We start from the raw sequence: 20355 nt of genomic DNA on the forward strand, positions 1-20355 counted from the left end.
GAAAGTTGTTAGAAAAAGTACCTTTCAGAATGTAAAGGATAGCTGCTTTGAGGTTTTTATAAACAGATTTAATATTACATTCTTCAGAGGTGTGGCATGCTATAATCCATACCACTTTCTTATGAGTTAAGAATAGAAACAATGCATTTGTTTCTATATATATATATATATATATATATTTTTTTTTTTTTTTTTTGAGACGAAGTCTCGCTCTGTCGCCCAGGCTGGAGTGCAGTGGTGAGATCTCAGCTCACTGCAACCTCTACCTCCCGGGTTCAAGCGATTCTTGTGCCTCAGCCTCTCGAGTAACTGGGACTACAGGTGCCTGCCACCATGCCCAGCTAATTTTTGTATTCTATTTTTTTTTTTTTTTGAGACGGAGTCTCGCTCTGTCGTGTGGGCTGGAGTGCAGTGGCCGGATCTCAGCTCACTGCAAGCTCCGCCTCCCGGGTTTAGGCCATTCTCCTGCCTCAGCCTCCGGAGTAGCTGGGACTACAGACGCCCGCCACCTTGCCCGGCTAGCTTTTTGTATTTTTTAGTAGAGACGGGGTTTCACCATGTTAGCCAGGATGGTCTCGATCTCCTGACCTCGTGATCCGCCCGTCTCGGCCTCCCAAAGTGCTGAGATTACAGGCTTGAGCCACCGTGCCCGGCCAATTTTTGTATTCTAAACTGTTTCTTGATAAGTGCTAGACAGTTCTCTGAGTTACAGTTATACATTATGATACTTTCATATAAGAAAACTAGCACAGCTGGATTCATGCGGTCTTTATTAATCTGACAAATACAGAAAATCTGCAATCAGCTATCAAAATTATATCTTACCAAGAATTTGAAAGGTATTTATAAAAAAGGTATATTCACAGTCTGTCTGAATTAAGTGCAAAGCAGTGTCCACAGAAGCAGAAGCCAGACAACATGTGAGAGCAAACGATCCCGCTGAAGCCCTCATCCCAGCACCACCAAGGGCACCGTAAACAAGACGATCCTGTACGTGCTACTATAGGCAGTTGATTTTGAAACTGCCTTGTTTCAACAATTACGTATTTCAAAAGGAAAACTGCTTTCTGGGAAATCGTCCCTGCTACGCAGACCAGCTGGAAATGCTGCCACCACATGTCAGGGCCCAGGGTGGACCCAGCATCCACTAAGAGGCACCCTGCTGCCCAAGGCTGTGGGAGACAGCTTTGATGTTCAAGAAAGGGGTTCATTTAAGCACCAGGGTGCTTTTATATATGCAAATCTGAGGTGTTTCCCGTTAGAGGAGAGGACTGTGGAGATGATCACATGCGGATGACTCTGAGCTCTGAGCCCAATGACAGCCTTGTTGGTACACTCTGGCCAGCAATTTCACAAAGCACTATGAAGAGCTGAAACCTCTGTTTTTAATCTCCTGTGTTGTGGGAATTTAAAGAGGTGAGAGGATCACAAGGATCACTTCTAGGCTCAAACTAATAATGATTATATGATAGTTTCCATCCCAAAGGCAAAACCAAATGTACAATTTTCAAGTCTCTTTCCAAATTCAATGTTCAGAATACCCTTGGAGGTGAGAAGGGCAGGTCAAACCGTTCCTTATGTCTAACAGTAAATTTAGAGAAAAAGGAGTACTTTGCTGAATGGATTGGCTTCTCAATCAAGTCACTTTCATAACATCAATGTACAAGCCCTCAGTAAAGGTAACTGTTAAAAGTGATTATTGACAAATACCCAATATTTTAGAGAAGTTGAAGAAAGATGGCATATACCAGAAAACAAGAGATTATTAACTACATTCTGAGAATTTATCTTATTCATCTTTACATTCTTAGACTCCAGAACCTACGGGATCACAGCAAACACTGAACAAATCTTTTCATAGTGGTTTCTGAGCTCTTTTTCTTCCAGGGTTAGATCACAAATGATCAAATATACAAAGCCTGGGGGTTGGGATCAAAGGCTTCCTGCAGTACTCTAACCCTGGGAGACCTTATTTGGTAGTTAAACTTATATTTCACATTCTACAAATTATATCAAGAATACCTACACTGTTTGAGGCCAAAGAAAAAGTAATAAACATCATCTGTTTGGGCATCTATTGCAAAAGGAGGGTTTTTAAAAGTACAGAGACTACAATATGGGAATCCCGGAGCCTAAAAGTAAAAACATTGCCTCTTCAGTTGTTGCTTCTGTAGTAAAATCAACAAATTGCTTACTTATGACTGTTTTCTTCCAAGTTGCTTAGAAAGCTTCTGTTTTTTCTGATTAAGAAATTTAATCATTTGGAGTCAGAGCTGTGATTCTAGGACCACACACTAACCTAGTGAGAATCAAAAACAGGAAAGTGAGCCTTTCTTCTCTGAAGAAAAATCTGCAAATCTTCCAAAAATGACTGGTATTCCCATAGGCATGTAATGACATTCTGTACATAAATACCCTTTATTCGGTAGCCCAGTCAGACCCAGACTCTTAGTGGCTACCTTCCTTCCTGTCTTCCTTCTTTTTATTAGGCATATGGGCTTGGCTGGTCATACTCTATTGCTGGTTTTGCCTGACTCCATAACCACCGCCTGTCCTGTGTGAGTGAAGGCACATCCTTACGGAAATTGCTACTGTTCTTTCCAGTGACAATCTATTTTTCATGGTGGAAGACTAGCATTTGGATGTTTTAGGAATGATTGGACTAATTCTAAAAAGAATGTTTGATGAAAAAGTTCTCTGCCTAAGATGAATGATTTAAAGAAATAAGATGGGCTGCAGTCTCAGCTACTCAGAAGGCTGAGGTAGATTACTTGAGCCCAGGAGTTCAAGTCTAGCCTGGGCAACACAGCAAAATCCTGTCCTTAAAAAACAAAAAAAAAAAAGGAAAGATAGGTTCTCTGTACACTGTCTTATCACGTGGCTGAGATGTGGCTCAAACTTGGAGAAAGAGACAGAATAACTGCCATCTTTCTACAAGGACAATCAGTAATACGATGGATTTAAACACACACACCCCATGTACCCTCTTCAGAGAAGAAACTTATCATGAAAGGTGCAACACATTTGGGATCCTTACACAAGTAAACTACTCTAGATGAGGGATCCCTCAAGAATGCTTCCAATCACAAATTGCTATTCAGGTGGCTTTGCTGTAGCTGTGCTTTCTCAACAGTAATACCCATGCTGGCACATGTCTGAGAGAAGGAATGAATCTTGGAAGAAGGGGGTTTCATGGAAAAAAATGAATTGAGATGATAGAACCTACTACTTTAAATCCCCCTTTCTTTGTATAGCTCTTACTTTTCTTGTCTTTGACTGACTAATATAAGCCAATTTTAATTTAAACCCAGCTCAGTACTCGCATACTACTCTTCAAGTTAGGTTCTTATAAGAAATATCCTGGGACAGAAAACAAATATTCTAAATGCCAAAGAGAACCCCAAACCAGGTCATATCATATCATAGATTGGGAGGGAGAACACCAGGCAAAAGAGAAAAAAGCTGGCCCCTCCTCAGCCACAGGAGGAAACTAAGTTTCTCATAAACGCCTATGGTCTGCTCAGCATGGCTACGGGCTCTCTGTGGTGAAGAAGGTTTTGCCCCACAAAGCTTGGTCCAGAGGTGCCCTGGGCCCACAGGCTGATGGCTGTTTGTGTGTTCTGCCTGACTGAGCTGCCCAGAGCCTGAACTCCATGGTAAGTGCAGCAGGCACCTCCACTGCCCAGTTCACACAAAGGTACATTGAGAGGAAAGGTAACGCGGGCAGAGACCACAAAGCACCCATTGTGGAGCTGATGAGAATAACCTGAAACTCCCCCTTGACATCATTAGCTCACTGTATCCCCTTCGCTGCTGGAGGCCCCTTCTCTTTCCCCTCGGCAGCTGGTTCTCCTTCTGCCACCAGGTTCTCCCACAGTTCACCAAATTAAATATGGCTTTCCCCAAACTCTTGCTTTCTGTTGATACAACTAGTTCATGATTCACCAGCTTTTGGCTATTAGTTCGAATTCTGACCTACTGTGTAGCAAAAACAAAAACAAAAAACCAGGACAGAAAGTGCTTCAACAGCCATTTTACTCTTCTTTAATTCCACTGTCTTTGGGCATACATCTCATTTGCTGTGGAAGAAGGTCTGACAGCACTGATTCATAACACATTCTTTTCATCATACAAAGAGTAAAACCCTAGAATAATGGGACCATCTCCTACCACGACAGAGCTGTCTTACTGGCTGTAGAAAAGGACGGCTTGTGTGGGGGTGAGAGAAGAATGAGGACAGAGGAGGCATCTGGGGCAAGTGAGCCTACAAGTACGTCTACAAATTCAGAATTTGGTGGAAAATCCAAATTTGACTTCAAGATGATAAGAGAATTGATGAGAAATAGTTGTATTATTTCCAAAATTTACTGAATTTGGAACCTGAGGTTAAAACTTTTAGGATAAAGCAACCTCAGGTTCAGACTGGCCTTGGGAAGAAATGACAATCACAGATGGTAATGAGTGTCAGTGCTTGAGAAGAATTGCCAAAGTCAATCTACACATTTGACTTGACTCACAGAGGGGGGAAAACAAGTCTCATTTAAAAAGGATGAGTCTGCAGCAAAAAATCAAAGGGAAGCTGGAGCCCCCGCCCACCTCTCCATTCTGCTGCTGGTGCCTGCTCTTCCTCACAGAACCTCCTGAAAAGTTCAGAATTCAGTTAATACAGAATTATTGGGATGATTTTCAACGTGTAATTTAAGATGAAGAGTTCCGTTTGGTTTAAACCACTTCACCTAACCTCTTGGTAACGGTAGTCCTGAGAGTCCGCAGTGTCGGCGAAATCATCCTGTGACCAAGTGTCAAGCTGCTGACAGGGCACAGCAACTTCCGGGCCCATCATGTCTCCTTGACCTCGTCCCTCAAATCTGGTAGTTTCTGCACCGAGGGACACAGTCCACTGCGATGAAGTATGTTCAAAATTGTTTTCTATAGGCACCTCCTTCCAAAGTCCAATAGTGCAGGTGGTCAGGAAGACTTGGAAGGAAGCTGCAGAAGTCCAGCTGGGAATCTTGACTTTGTTAGATGTGGACACAGGAAAATCACCTTTGTCCTCCCCAGATTTTGTTACAGTCAAAGGAGAAACATCCATGGGATTCTAACCGCAAATATGCTAGATATAAAATTGATGGAATGCTAATTGGTCCATAAAAGGCTGTACAAGATAATCTGTGGCAAAGTAGAAAACAAGCCCAAAGGTGATGGAGATTGGAAGAGCTGGCAATGCTTTCTTGAAAATGGCGAGGAGTAATAATGTAAGGCACAAACCCTGTGGAGAAGATGGGAAAGACACACATTCACACATAATTATGAAACCATTTTCAGGCAAAACTCAATCACAAGTCTTAGTTTTTAACATAGTTAACTGAATATTTTCCTTTAGGGTTAAATTTTAGAACAGATGTTTCATTCAATCTGGAAGAGGAGCTATGAAAAAACCTAGCTTTTCTTTGTTTCACAGGGTTCACTATGCACACATTGTTATTTCATCCCCTAATTCTAGGAAATAAATAGAATCTGAAAATAAGTAAAACTATTTTGAAAAAAAGTTAAGGCCGGGTGCGGTGGCTCAACCCTGTAATCCCAGCACTTTGGGAGGCAAGACAGGCGGATCACGAGGTCAGGAGATCGAGACCATCCTGGCTAACACGGTGAAACCCCATCTCTACTAAAAAAATACACACACAAAAAAACTAGCCGGGCGAGGTGGCGGGCGCCTGTAGTCCCAGCTACTCGGGAGGCTGAGGCAGGAGAATGGCATAAACCCAGGAGGCGGAGCTTGCAGTGAGCTGAGATCCAGCCACTGCACTCCAGCCTGGGCGACAGAGCAAGACTCTGTCTCAACAAAAACAAAAAAACAAAAAGTTAAAAGACACAGAAATTTCTATCTTAAATACTGTGTTGGCCTCTGTGATTTTAGTTTGGCTAGTTAAAAACCCAGAGGTGAAGAGCATTCTTTATGCTGAGCGGGAGCATCCTTCCCACGCAGGCCCCTCCATGAAGCATGCCGAGGTTGCAGTGTTTAAAAAATAAAATAAACTAAAAGTTTATTTATGAGGAGTATACTGCTTTCTTGTAAACACAGAGCAGCCATATAATAGAGTTCATTTTTTACCCTAGTTACAGAAACACTAGAAAGTCTTCACCCGGCCAAGATATCTTTAGTAAAAATCTTTAGTAAAAATAGCAGTAAGAAATATTTTATGGGTTGTTTACTTAAATCATAGTTTTTAGGTTGCACACAGTGGCTCATGCCTGTAATTCCAGCACTTAAGGCGGCCGAGCCAGGCAAATCACTTGAGGTCAGAAGTTTGAGACCAGTCTGGGCAATGTGGCAAAACCCCATCTCTACTAAAAATACAAAAATTAGGCCAGGCGCAGTGGCTCACACCTGTAATCCCAGCACTTTGGGAGGCCGAGACTGGTGGATCACGAGGTCGGGAGATCGAGACCACCCTGGCTAACACGGTGAAACCTCGTCTCTACTAAAAATACAAAAATTAGCTGGGCACGGTGGCGGGCGCCTGTAGTCCCAGCTACTCAGGAGGCTGAGGCAGGAGAATGGCGTGAACCCAGGAGGCAGAGCTTGCAGTGAGTGGAGATCGCGCCACTGCACTCCAGTCTGGGCGACAGAGCGAGACTCTGTCTCAAAAAATAAAAAAAAAAAAAATACAAAAATTAGCCGGCCATGGTGGTGCACATATGTTATTCCAGCTACTTGGGAGGCTGAGACAGGAGGATTGCTTGAACCTAGGAAGCAGAGGTTGCAGTGAGCTGAGATAATGTCACTGCACTATAGTTTGGGCGACAGAGCAAGACTCTGTCTCAAAAAAAAAGGCCAGGTGCAGTGGTTCACGCCTGTAATCCCAGCACTTTGGGAGGCCGAGGCAGGCACATCACTTGAGGTCAGGAGTTCAAGACCAACCTGGCCAACATGGTAAAACCCTGTCTCTACTAAAAATACAAAAATTAGCCAAGCATGGTGGTAGCCGCCTGTAATCCCATCTACTCGGGAGGCTGAGGCAGAGAATCACTTACAGCTAGGAGGCGGAGGTTGCGTTGAGTCGAGATTGCACCACTCAACTCCAGCCTGAGCAACAGAGACTCCGTCTCAAAAAAAAAAAAAAAAAAAATCATAGTTTTGAAAGCTTCAGGGTTCATGCTGTTGCACTATCAGCAAGATCTATGTGGGATCATGCATGGCACTAGCTCCTCTCACTAGATGCTTGATGTCTTAAGTAACACTGTATGCTACAGGCTGTGTCATTAAATGCAAAACCACCACCAAACTCTCAGTGACTAAGTCTGGGGACTAAGGGAGGATCCGTTTATCCCTGTAAGACGGACCTCACAGAGCTAATTTGGTACATATCTGTGCTGCTAGGCTTGAGGCAGCGGTTCCCAAACAGAAATACCAGCATTTCCTGGGAAACTTTTTAAAACTACACAATTAAATTAAATAAGAATATCTCAGGGCAGAGCTTACAGTTTTAAAAGCTCCCAAGTGATTCTAGTATGTGGCCAGGGAAGAGAACTACTAAGGTGAGGTCCAATGATCAAAAAGCTCCTCAGAGAGCTGGAATATTTAACCCACCTGGGGTTAAAACAGAACTGCCTTAAAGGGACTGTGTCATCAAAGTTTTGACATTAAGAGTTCTGACACATTCTTATTAGTGTATACTTACAATTAATATGGCTACAAAACAGGCTATGGTTGTGTTCCAGTCTCCACTGGCTGTTGCTGAGGCTTTACCAACCAGAACACTGTAGAAAATGAAATCTCCCAATCCAAGTTTTACTCCCCCTAAAAAGGAAAGATTACAATATACAACAGTTGGTCACTCTTTGCTATGATTTCACAATTCAAAAATATCATTGCCCTACTCAACCCCACAATGAATGAGAGAAGTCAGTAAATGATACATAAAATTAGGCTTCAGCTGTGTCTTTCTTTTTTTGTTTTCTACAATAGGAGTTCCAGATTCTACGTGACTGACTCTGGAGTCTTAACTGTAGATGCTGCTGTTATTTATCAATAACAATAATAAGTAATAATCGTCATCTATTGAATATATAGTTTACACCCAGCACGCACTAAGAAGTCCTTATAAGAATTCTGAGATAGGCATTATTTTATCATCTTATTAATTAATATATATATATATATTTTGAGATGGAGTCTTGCTCTCTGGCCCAGGCTGGAGTGCAGTGGCATGATCTCGGCTCACTGCAAACTCTGCCTCCCAGGTTCAAGCGACTTTCCTGTCTTAGCCTCCTGAGTAGGTGGGATTACAGGCGCATGCCACCGTGCCTGGCTAATTTTTGTATTTTTGACAGAGACGGGGGTTTCACCATGTTGGTCAGGCTGGTTTCGAACTCCTGACTTCATGATCCACCCACCTTGGCCTCCCAAAGTGCTGGGATTACAGACGTGAGCCACCGCGCCCAGCCTATCATCTTATTTTTAAAAACAGCTTCATTAGGCTATGATTTATCTCATACAATACACGCCTGCCCTATTTTACTTAATATAATGTTCCTGAGATTTAACCATGATACTGCCAAGTGTCTACAGTTTCTTGGAAGTTATTGGAAGCTGAATGGTTTTCCATTATATGGTTTGTTTATCCATTTACCAGTTGATGGACACCTGGATTGTTTTCAATTTGGGGCTATTCTGAACAATGCTGCTAAGAACATTTATGTCTATGTCTCTGTGGGGGACAGATTGTTTTCATTTCCGTTGGGTAGACTCCTGGGAGTGCAACTGCTGGGCCATGCAAGTTTAGGTTTTTAGCTTTTTTTTTTTTTTTTTTTTTTTGAGACAGAGTCTCGCTCTGTTGCCTGGGCTGGAGTGCAGTGGCCGGATCTCAGCTCACTGCAAGCTCCGCCTCCCGGGTTTACGCCATTCTCCTGCCTCAGCCTCCCGAGTAGCTGGGACTACAGGCACCAACCACCTCTCCCGGCTAGCTTTTTGTTATTTTTTAGTAGAGACGGGGTTTCACCATGTTAGCCAGGATGGTCTCGAACTCCTGACCTCGTGATCCACCCTTCTCGGCCTCCCAAAGTCCTGGGATTACAGGCTTGAGCCACCGCGCCCGGCCAGGTTTTTAGCTTTTTAATAAACTGCCAAATCACGTTCCACACTGGCTGTTCCAGTCTGCATTTCCACCAACAACAATTGAGAGTTCCAGTTTCCTCACATCCTCACCAGCATTTGGTATTGTTAGCCTTTCTGATTCTAGTCACTCTGAATAATGATGTTGAGCATCTTTTCATGTGCTTATTAGCCATTATGTATCTCTTGGTAAAATGTCTAGTCAAAGCATTTCCCTATCTTAAATTTGGGCTATCGTCTTATTAAGTTGTAAGTATCCTTTATTTATCCTAAATACAAGTCCTTTAATGGGACTTCAATATGATTTGCATATATTTTCTCTCAGCTGGTAGCTTATTTTCCTTTTTTTTTTTTTTTTTTTTTTTAAGTGATCTCGGCTCACTGCAACCTCTACCTCCCGGTTTCAAGCAATTCTCCTGCCTCAGCCTCTTGAGTAGCTGGGATTACAGGCATGCACCACCACGCCCGGCTAATTTTGTATTTTTAGTAGATATGGGGTTTCACCATGTTGGCCAGGCTGGTCTCAAACTCCAAACCTCAGGTGATCCACCAACCTCGGCCTCCAAAGTGCTGGGATTACAGGCATGAGCCACCACACCTGGCCTTATTTTCCACTTCTTAGTGGTATTTAAAAAACTTTTTTTGGCCGGGCATAGTTGCTCACGCCTGTAATCCCAGCACTTTGGGAGGCTGAGGTGGGCAGATCACTTGAGGTCAGGAGTTCAAGACCAGCCTGGCCAACATGGTGAAACCTTGTCCCTACTAAAAATACAAAAATTAGCCAGGTGTGGTGATGTGCGCCTGTAGTCCCAGCTCCTCGGGAGGCCAAGGCAGGAGTATCGCTTGAACCCGGGAGGCAGACTTGCAGTGAACTGAGATCCGGGCACTGCACTCCACCCTAGGTGACGAGCGAAAACTGTCTCAAAAAACAAAAAAATAAAAAACAAAAATTTAACTGTGGTAAGATACCCATCAAGTTTAACATCTTAACCTTTTTTAAGTGAACAGTTCAAAGACACTAGGTACAATCACATCATTATGCTACCATTACCATCGTCCATCCACAGAACTCTTTTCATCTTGTAAAACTGAAACGCTACACCCATTAAACGATTCTTCATTTCCCCTCCCCTTAACCCCTGGCAACCACCAGTCTACTTTCTGACTACTCTGATGTAAGTGGAATCATACAGTATTTTTCGTTTTGTAACTAGCTTATTTCACTTAGCACAATGTCCTCAAGATTTATGCATGCTGTAACATGTCAGAATTCCCTTCCTTTTTAAAGCTCAATAATAAAACTGAACAAAGATTTTAATTAGAAATGTAAGACATTTTTATTCATTGTGAAGGTAGTTGGTCTTTTTTTTTTTTTTTTTTGAGATGGAGTTTCACTCTTGTTGCCCAGGCTGGAGTGCAGTGGCACAATCTCAGCTCACTGCAACCTCCGCCTCCCGGGTTCAGGTGATTCTCCTGCCTCAGCCTCCCAAGTAGCTGCACCACCACACTGGGCTAATTTTGTATTTTTAGTACAGACAGGGTTTCTCCATGTTGGTCAGGCTGGTCTCAAACTCCCGACTTCAGGTGGTCCGCCTGCCTTGGCCTCCCAAAGTGCTGGGATTACAAGGCATGAGCCACTGCGACCAGCAGTAGTTGGTCTTTTAGTGAGTTTCAAGATATACTTCCCACAGCCAACATGCCAGTAACAGGCTCATCCTAAGTGTACTACTGATAGATTGTTTCTTTTTATAACCAAGTAATATTCTGCTGTATGAATATACCACATTTATTATCCACTTATCAGTTAATAGACAAGTGGGTGCTTTCTGTTTTTGCCTGTTACGAACAATATTACTATGACCACTGAATACGTGTCTTTGTGTTGACATATGTTTTAATTCTCTTGAGTATATACCTAGGAGTAGAATTACTGGGTCATATTTAATCTTTTGAAGAACTACCGAACTGTTTTCCAAAATCACTATACTATTTTACATTCCCACCAGCAGTGTATGAGGATTCCAGTTTCTTCACATCCTCACCAATACTTGTTATTGTCTATCTTTTTTATTATAGCCAATCTAGTGAGTATAAAGTGGTTTTGATTTGGATTTCCCTGATGGCTAATGATGCTTGAGTATATTTTTATGTGTTTACAGATCATTTTTACATTTTCTCTGGAGAACTATACAGTCAGATCTTTTGATCAGTTTTCTAATTAAATGTTAAATGTTGACTTTTAACAGGTTGCTTTGGAAGACATTTGTCTTTTAGCAACTGACTTCTAGTGTAAACTGAACCTTTTGGTAAATACCTGTAAGTCTGGTTTAACATACTCACACCATCAGAGATGGTGCTATGTGTGCTGAATGCTAAGATGATGAAGCACGTCGTTATTACTTTGTATTGGCTTCAGAGAAAGAAAATACTGAAGTTAGAAGGGGCAACACTTGAGTTTCACTTTTTTTAAAAAAAGTTGGAGATGAAGAGGAGGAGGACACAAGGAGTTCTCTCAGGAGAGGGAATCTTCAAATTAGAAAAGGCAGTCATGAAAGAATTATGCTGCTGCTCTGATCAACAACTATTATATTATTTCTTCTGGCTCCTGGTGCCTGTGGGAAAAGAGGAAAGTAGAAGAGGCAACCTAATTACGGTGGTAACTGAGAGCAGAACAAAATCCCAGCAAAGGCAAGCTAAAGCCTGCTGTAAGAGCAGGCAGACACATCTACTTTCCCAGGAGTGTGAAAGTCACAGGCTGCAGCTGGGCTTTGCTATCTGGAAAACTCAGCCAAGCAGTAAAGTCATGAATATGCCCAGTGAAAGTTCTGACTCAGTTAAAAGACTGAGGACAAGGTGTAAAAAGTGTTCTCCTCAAACTGATGGATATGTCAAGGTCATAATAATTAGTGACTAATGATTAAAGACACTAAGGAACCTAGGTGTGTGTTTCTTTAAAACTACTTAATATTCTTGTTGTAATGTTTTAATCAAGTTTCACTCTTGCAAAAACAAGAAAACCAAAAATAACTTAGTTGGAAAACATGCTAAAGTCTTATTCAATGGACCACATCTCTAAGACTAACTGAAGAGATGACTGAGCCCTAACCAAGGGGCTTTAGTGGCCGATCATGTTCCTAAGAAGCCCTAAGCATTAACTTAAATCTATTAAGTGGCAACACATCTTAGACACTGAAGAAATACTTGCATTTCTGCCAATATCCTAAATCCCTTTGATTTTCTTTAAAATTAATAAAATATAGCACTTGTCAACAAAAGGAATAATGTATAAGGTTGTATCATGAAAATCCACAGATCTCTCTACAGCAGAGACATATTAATAAAATTTTTGTAGACAAATGTATTACAGCCATGAAGGCTTATTGGAATAATTTTTTTTTTTTTTTTTTTTTTTTTGAGACGGAGTCTTGCTCTGTCGCCCGGGCTGGAATGCAGTGGCCGGGATCTCAGCTCACTGCAAGCTCCGCCTCCCGGGTTTTACGCCATTCTCCTGCCTCAGCCTCCAGAGTAGCTGGGACTACAGGCGCCCGCCACCTCGCCCAGCTAGTTTTTTTGTATTTTTTAGTAGAGACGGGGTTTCACCATGTTAGCCAGGATGGTCTCGATCTCCTGACCTCGTGATCTGCCCGTCTCGGCCTTCCAAAGTGCTGGGATTACAGGCGTGAGCCACCGCGCCCGGCCTGGAATAATTTTTAAAAAATCTTTTACTTTACAAAATAAATGCCAAAAGGTCAGGCTGTAAAATGCCAACTTAAAAAGACTGAAGGGAGGCTGGGTACAGTGGCTCACACCTGTAATCCCAGCACTTTGGGAGGCTGAGGCGGGCGGATCACCATGTCAGAAGTTCAAGACCAGCCTGGCCAAGATGGTGAAACCCCATCTCTACTAAAACTACAAAAATTATCCGGGCATGGGGCACATGCCTATAGTCCCAGCTACTCGGGGAGGCTGAGGCAGGAGAATCGCTTGAACCCAGGAGGTGGAGCTTGTAGTGAGCCAAGATCGCGCCACTGCACTCCAACCTGGCGACAGAGAGAGACTCTGTTTCAAAAAAAAAAAAAAGGCCGGGCGCGGTGGCTCAAGCCTGTAATCCCAGCACTTTGGGAGGCCGAGACGGGCGGATCATGAGGTCAGGAGATCGAGACCATCCTGGCTAACACGGTGAAACCCCGTCTCTACTAAAAATACAAAAAACTAGCCGGGCGAGGTGGCGGGCGCCTGTAGTCCCAGCTACTCCGGAGGCTGAGGCAGGAGAATGGCATAAACTCGGGAGGCGGAACTTGCAGTGAGCTGAGATCTGGCCACTGCACTCCAGCCCAGGAGACACAGCAAGACTCCGTCTCAAAAATAAATAAATAAATAAATAAATAAATAAATAAATAAATAAACAAACAAACAAACAACAACAAAAAGGCACTATTACTGATATTTCCAAATAAAAGTTACATGTAACACAGAATTAGACTGTAACACTCTCAATTCATTTTATTCTCAAAAAGGCTGATAATGTAGCTGCCTAAAGGAATCCATGACTTTGCAACATAGAGCAATGTACATACTTTCCTCTGGATCTTCACCAGCAAGGATGCTGCTGGAAAGTTCCTGGACAGCAGCTCGTGACTCAGGTGTAGAGCGATGAGGCCCTAGATGACTGTCCCTCTGGGCTTCCCATTCCTCGCTGAAGCCGCCATCATCATTCTCTGCAACCGTGTCTTGTGACTCCCTTTCTGTGCCTTCAAGAGAAAGTGAAAGTTACAGCTCTAATATTTAGAAAAATTTAATACCTTTACGAAAATTACATGGAACCAGTAACTAGCTAACTGTCATTGTAACTAACTGGCCCTTAAACCACAAAGCATGGGCTGTAGCAGTGCCTGCTGGTAGTTTATCCAACAGCTATTTTCTCCCTTATTTCCTGAGGGCAGAATCCTGAATTGTTTGGGTTCCCATCCCTCTCCCACATGACTCTGGTGGTAAATCCTGACCAATCCAAGCCAAGCATGGTAATCCCACCAAGCCTCTTCCTAACAAAAGCTCTTAAGGCTGTGGGGTTATAACTTGGTATGAACCTATGAGTGGTGAAGCAAAGTCCGCTGGGATTCCTGGGGAAATTTTTCTCACTCTTTAAGAGAGACTAAAGGAAAAAATAAAGTCCCCTTCTATGCCTGAATGTTGCCTTATCTAGATATGATGCCTAGAACTACAGCTGTCATGACCATCAGAAGCAGTAAGCTGAAGACCAAGCCTATACACTAGTGATGGTAGAGTAGGAAGTTGGGCTACTTGAAAACATCCCTGAGCCACCAAATTAACCAACCCTACAAATTTCAAATGCCTACACCTCAGGCCTTCCTGTCATGTGAAGAATACATTTCTTCTTTGCTTAAGGCAACTGAGTTGGGCTTTTTATCTTTGCAACTGAAAGCTTCCTAACTGTTAGCACTCATCGCTGGATTTGGTGACAAAGTTATAAAAGTGGCTTCATTCTTGACGGTGGATTGGGAAAGGACTGGGAGTGAATGTCTTGATGGGCCAGTCATTTCATTATAATGACTATCAATCTCATTGAAAATGGTGAGCACCATTTTCAATGTCTCAAAAACTTTTCAATAGTCTTAAAAAACTTTCATACATTAAAAATAATTAAAATAGTTAAGTGAAGTTCAAAGTACTTTTATTCTTCCTTTTTTATAAAAGTAATACAGAATGTTCAGAACAGAAGTAGATTTGCCATGAATAAGTACAGCTTGTGAACTTCAGGGCCCTTCCTTGCATGGCTTCCTCTGGGAGAACCCTCACAATTTTGTATTGGTAGTTTTGTATTCTTTTTATTATCCAGGTCTCCAAAACACCTGAGTCTTCTCTGGTTTGGAGTTGAAGAAATAATATAAGATTTATACATGAAAACAGCAGTCCCTTTTCTGCCCCCTCCCTCCTCACTTCTGATACTCATTCCTACTTTAAACTCTTTTAGCCATTCCTTTTGGTATTTACCTCCATAATTAATTATAAGTAGCATGCTCATTGTGCCATAACTTGATGTTTTAATTGGGGTACTTATTTGCCTCCTATAGAGAAGATAAAGCATTAGGTCTCATCCTCTTCTGCACGTAAATGTAACACTTCCTGTCTTCCCAGTGCCATAACCTTATATTAAATTCAGTTTTATATTCTCACTATGCAAATAATATTCACAACTAAACTACTTTGCTACAGCCAGAATATACTACAATTACATTTGTTTTTTTGAACAAGTTTTTGTTTTCTTTGGAAAACTGCCTCATTTTTTTCCACTGATGAATTTTATATTATTATCTATGACTAATTTATCCTGAAATGCTCTGACAGAGTATTACCACATCAGGTAATCTCTCAGTTCTTTTTTTGTTTGTTTTTTCCTTGCACAGATATCCCTCTCGGAGCCCTATGCCCTTTTGTTCCAATGTAACTTCTAGTTCCGTTAACACAGTGATTTAACTAGGGATAGCACCTCCCTTCTGGGGAGTGTTTGGAAATAACTAGGATGGAGGAGTTTTTGATTATCACAAAGCCTCAAAGCCACAAACCCATTATTGGCATTTAGTAGGTGAGCGGCCAGGGATGTTAAATATCTTGCAATGTGGGGGGAAGTCCCACACAATGAAGAACTGTGCCCCCCAAAATACCAGCAGCACTCTCACTGAGGAAGCCTGCAGTTCATCCAGCCTTCTCATTTCAAAGCCCTTGCTCATGCTGTCCCTCTCTTGGAAAGCTCTTCCTCCGTCCTTCAGCAAGCCGTCACCTATTATCACTTCCTCAGGGAAGCACCCCTTGACTTTCCAGGATACGTAAAATTCCACTATTATAAACTTTCACAGCAACTTATACGTCTTCTTTGCAGTACCTATTACAACTGTATGAATTATTTATGTAATAATTTGTTGACCATCTATCTCCCCAAATAGACTATAAGCTCCACAAGGGCAGGGGAAATCTTGTTTAGTGCTATATCCCCAGGGCCTAGCACATAGTCAGGTGCTCAGTCAACATCTGTAAAAGGAATGAAATTCTGTTATATCACTCACTCACTCATACATACATATATACTTACATGCTCACAACCATTAGATTTTCTTTAGCTTAACACAGGTTAACTCTGTAGATTTCCTGGCTTTATAAAACATAAACTCTCCCTTTCCTGACAAACAGCACCTCAATTAAGGCCTTTTTTCCCTCACCAATATTTATTTTGCCTGTTGTTTTTCATATTCCTCAAAAAAGTTAGCCCTTTTTTGTTTTTCTTTCAAAAAGTAAGCTTTTTTTTAAAAACTATTTATATTGTGCTGTTATTCCTCAATTCTTTTTTATTTTTATTTTTTTAAGTGTGTGTGGGAAGGTAGCCTCCATTCCAGAAAATTGAATGAAAGCTCCCCCTCAACTCCATCTAATAACAGCTTCTAACTTGTGTTCTCCTTAATATGTTCTGTAGTGTCCTTAGAGGACTTTTCACTCTCATCCTAAGTCATTATTATTATTCATTATTATTATTATTTTTGAGGCAAGATCTCACTAAGTTGCCCAGGGTAATCTGGAACTCCTTGGCTCAAGTGATCCTCTTGCCTTGGCCCATGTAGCTGGGACTACAGGCATACATAACAGGACCCAGCTCGTCCTAAGTCATTCTTATCCTCTTCTAAAAAGTCATATCCACCTAGAATATTTGATCTTCTCAGTATAAACATTAGCACATCTCAAATCATATTTCAGTTACTCTGGCCATGTTAGACAAGAAGTTCCTAATGTTATGTTGTTTATATTTTGCTTTTTTTGTTTACTTGTATTTCCTTTATTGTCTGTTTCTTTTAGGAGGTTCTTACTTTTACATGTTTGGAGAGAGTTTATTTTTTCTTTTTAAAATCATGACTTCTAAAAAACAAACAAAAAACAAAAACAAAATCATAACCTCAACCTGAACCTTTCCATGCTGGTATTCTGTATTTAATGGGAGGTGTCTTAACCTAGGGTGCCTTGACCATATTGTTGGGTTATGAGTATCTGAACTCCTTAAATATTTATCTGTGTATTTACTGGGCATTACTACAGTTTTCAAGAGATTCTCAAAGGAGTCTATGACCAAAGAAAGATAATAAAAACATTGCTAGACTGTTAGCTTATAAGATAACAGTGACCCTGAAAACCCAAGATATTATCTAATTAAAGTTACCTACTTTCTGCATTATATTTGGAATTTTTGGATACTCTCCTTTGAGCTTCCGGGTCTCCTTCTGCCATATTCACCAACCACACCATTGTTGCTGTTGAAAAAGACAAAATTCCAGGTAAGTACTGGATACACAAAGTATGCACAGACAACAACAGGCCATCATTTCTCCACACAAATCGCCAATCTTCCTAATGCTGCCTTAAGACTGTTCAACAGCCGGGCGCGGTGGCTCAAGCCTGTAATCCCAGCACTTTGGGAGGCCGAGACGGGCAGATCATGAGATCAGGAGATCGAGACCATCCTGGCTAACACGGTGAAACCCCATCTCTACTAAAAAATACAAAAAACTAGCTGGGCGAGGTGGCGGGCGCCTGTAGTCCCAGCTACTTGGGAGGCTGAGGCAGGAGAATGGCGTAAACCCGGGAGGCAGAGCTTGCAGTGAGCTGAGATCCAGCCACTGCAATCCAGCCTGGGCGACACAGCGAGACTCTGTCTCAAAAAAACAAAACAAAACAAAACAAAACAAAAACACTGTTCAACAATCAGAAGTAAAAATAATAAAAGGTTCTCTTTGGTTTTAGCAGATAAAAATTCTGAAACTGAATGTTTACTGTAGCGCTCAAACTGCACCTGCTATCACAAAACTCTTCCTCATCATTTTTAGTCCGTGAAAAGTAACCAGAAGGAAAACTGTTCTGGCCAGCAAGATTCCACTGAAACAACAGCTGGACTAGTTGAATGTTCTAAATTCCAGGACAAACTGGAGCTCACAAAAGCCTCAGGTGATGATTATAATTCAAAAGATGCACAGAGTAAATTTCCTTCATATTATGTCTCACTTTTAGAATGCTGAATGATGCTAAATCATGTTTTAAACTTGAGGTGAGAAAAAACGTTAAAAGCAATAAACATAATAGGGATAGTCAAGTGGCCTCCTCTGTGATCCTTCTACAAAAATACATGTGTATCAATATATCAATCTAGATCTAGATATACACATGTGCATCTCTACCACATATTAGTTCAGAGACAACGTGAAAACTTTAAAATGGTGCTTCTCTATTTCAGGCAGGAATGAAAAATGGTATAATCTCCATTGGTGGGAAATTTGGTAACATCTAATAAAACTACATGTCCATTAACCCTTTAACCCAGCAATATTTCATTTTGGAACTTATCCTGAAGATACATCAACAATAACACTAAAGTACACATAAACAAACACATGACATATGGGGCTATGGCGGGAACCAAATGCCAGCAGCAAGCTGAGTCCAATCTGGTCACAGTAATTTTAAACAAGATACTTAGCATTTATGTCTCTCTGGCTTTTTATCACTATAATTTTATCCATGTTTCTAATACTTAGGCTTCTTGAAGAACTTACGAAAGAAATACACAAAGAAGCTGAACGACCGCCTTGTTATTTCTGAGGTCAACCAAGTTTCATTATAGGGTAACACAATCAAATGATCAAAAGTTAACAGAAACCAGGCAGGCAATACACTGTTTAAATCCAGATCTAAAGAAGAAAAACTGAAGGGCAACCACCAAGTATGAGGTTTATGGATTAGTTTTTATTTTCATTTTTTCTAAAAATAGGGTCTCACTGTGTTGCCCAGGCTGGACTCAAACTCCTGGGCTCAAGCAATCCTCCCGCCTCAGCTTCCCAAAGTGCTAGGATTACAGGCATGAGCCACTGCACCCAGCCTGTTTATGGATTTCTATAGCCTTTTGGAAATGAAGGCACCAGCAATTTATTAGGCTTTCATTCTTTATGCAAGTATGAAAAAATATAGCTACAAGCTTCTTTGTTTTTTAATAGTATCATGAAAATCAATGGCCAGCTAACTTTTTCTGTAAATGGCCAGGGAGTAAACATTTCAGGTTTTGTGCATCACATATTCTTCCTTGTTCATCTTCTTTTTTAATGTAGAAAGCATTTTCAGCTAATAAGCTGTACAGAAACAGGCAATGGGCCACATTTGGCTTCAAGCAGTAGTTTGCTAACCCCATGTTAATTATCATAAATAGTATATTTGTTAAATAATCCTAAAATAATATTTTTTAAAAATCACTTTTCCTTTCACCTTAACACCAAACACCTTAGATCAATAGGAAAATAAGCAGATTTCTTGTTTAAATTAAAAAAAAAAAAAAAAAAAAAAAAGGCCAGGCACGGTGGCTCATACCTGTAATCCCAGCACTTTGGGAGTCTGAGGTGGGCGGATCACCTGAGGTCAGGAGTTCAAGACCAGCCTGACCAACATGGAGAAACCCTGTCTTTACTAAAACTACAAAATTAGCCCGGTGTGGTGGTGCATGTCTATAATCCCAGCAATCTGGGAGGCTGAGGCAGGAGAACTGCTTGAATCCGGGAGGCAGAGGCTGTGGTGAGCCGAGGTCGCGCCATTGCACTCCACCCTGGGCAATGAGAGCAACACACTCTGTCTCAAAAAAAAAAAAAAAGAAAAGAAAAAAAAAATTTTTAGGCCGGGCGCAGTGGCTTAGGCCTGTAATCCCAGCACTTTGGGAGGCTGAGACGGGCGGATCATGAAGTCAGGAGATCGAGACCATCCTGGCTAACATGGTGAAACCCCGTCTCTACTAAAAAATACAAAAAACTAGCCGGGTGAGGTGGCGGGCGCCTGTAGTCCCAGCTACTCAGGAGACTGAGGCAGGAGAATGGCATAAACCCGGGAGGCGGAGCTTGCAGTGAGCTGAGGTCTGGCCACTGCACTCCAGCCTGGGCGACAGAGCAAGACTCCGTCTCCAAAAAAAAAAAAAAACTTTTAATGTAGCCTAGGCTGGTCTTGAACTCCTGGGCTCAAACAATCCTCCTGCCTCTACCTCCCAAAGTCCTGGGATTACAGTCACGCCCAGCTGGAAAATATGTAGATTTAAAAATTAACATAATATACCCACCTCCAACTGATATGAAATCAAAAAGCTTTAGATAAAACAATCTACCTCAAGGAATTGTTAAGTTTCCCTTCTAGTTAAGCTCTCAGAGTGA

The 20355-nt window shown here is 41.6% G+C and overlaps 1 protein-coding gene across 6 annotated transcripts in view; it reads right to left on the bottom strand.

Annotated features, from left to right (window-relative positions):
• Nucleotides 1-753: 753 nt before the first annotated feature.
• Nucleotides 754-20355, bottom strand: part of PSEN1 (presenilin 1) — an 86500-nt gene continuing 66898 nt past the window's right edge. For 2 of the 6 annotated variants that reach the window (XM_023183193.2, XM_023183203.2), the window contains 4 exons: nucleotides 17344-17430; nucleotides 13696-13869; nucleotides 7686-7804; nucleotides 4029-5269 (listed from right to left, as the gene is read on the bottom strand). In XM_023183193.2, coding sequence (XP_023038961.1) covers nucleotides 5114-5269; nucleotides 7686-7804; nucleotides 13696-13869; nucleotides 17344-17430 — 536 coding nt within the window. In that variant the 3' untranslated portion in view covers nucleotides 4029-5113. Of the gene's footprint in view, nucleotides 5270-7685; nucleotides 7805-13695; nucleotides 13870-17343; nucleotides 17431-20355 lie in introns of all 6 variants that reach the window. The other 4 variants (XM_023183166.2, XM_023183184.3, XM_023183215.2 and 1 more) reach the window with 4 other exon arrangements.

Source organism: Piliocolobus tephrosceles, chromosome 6 (genome assembly GCF_002776525.5).
Source record: "Piliocolobus tephrosceles isolate RC106 chromosome 6, ASM277652v3, whole genome shotgun sequence".
Taxonomy (NCBI): Eukaryota; Metazoa; Chordata; class Mammalia; order Primates; family Cercopithecidae; genus Piliocolobus; species Piliocolobus tephrosceles.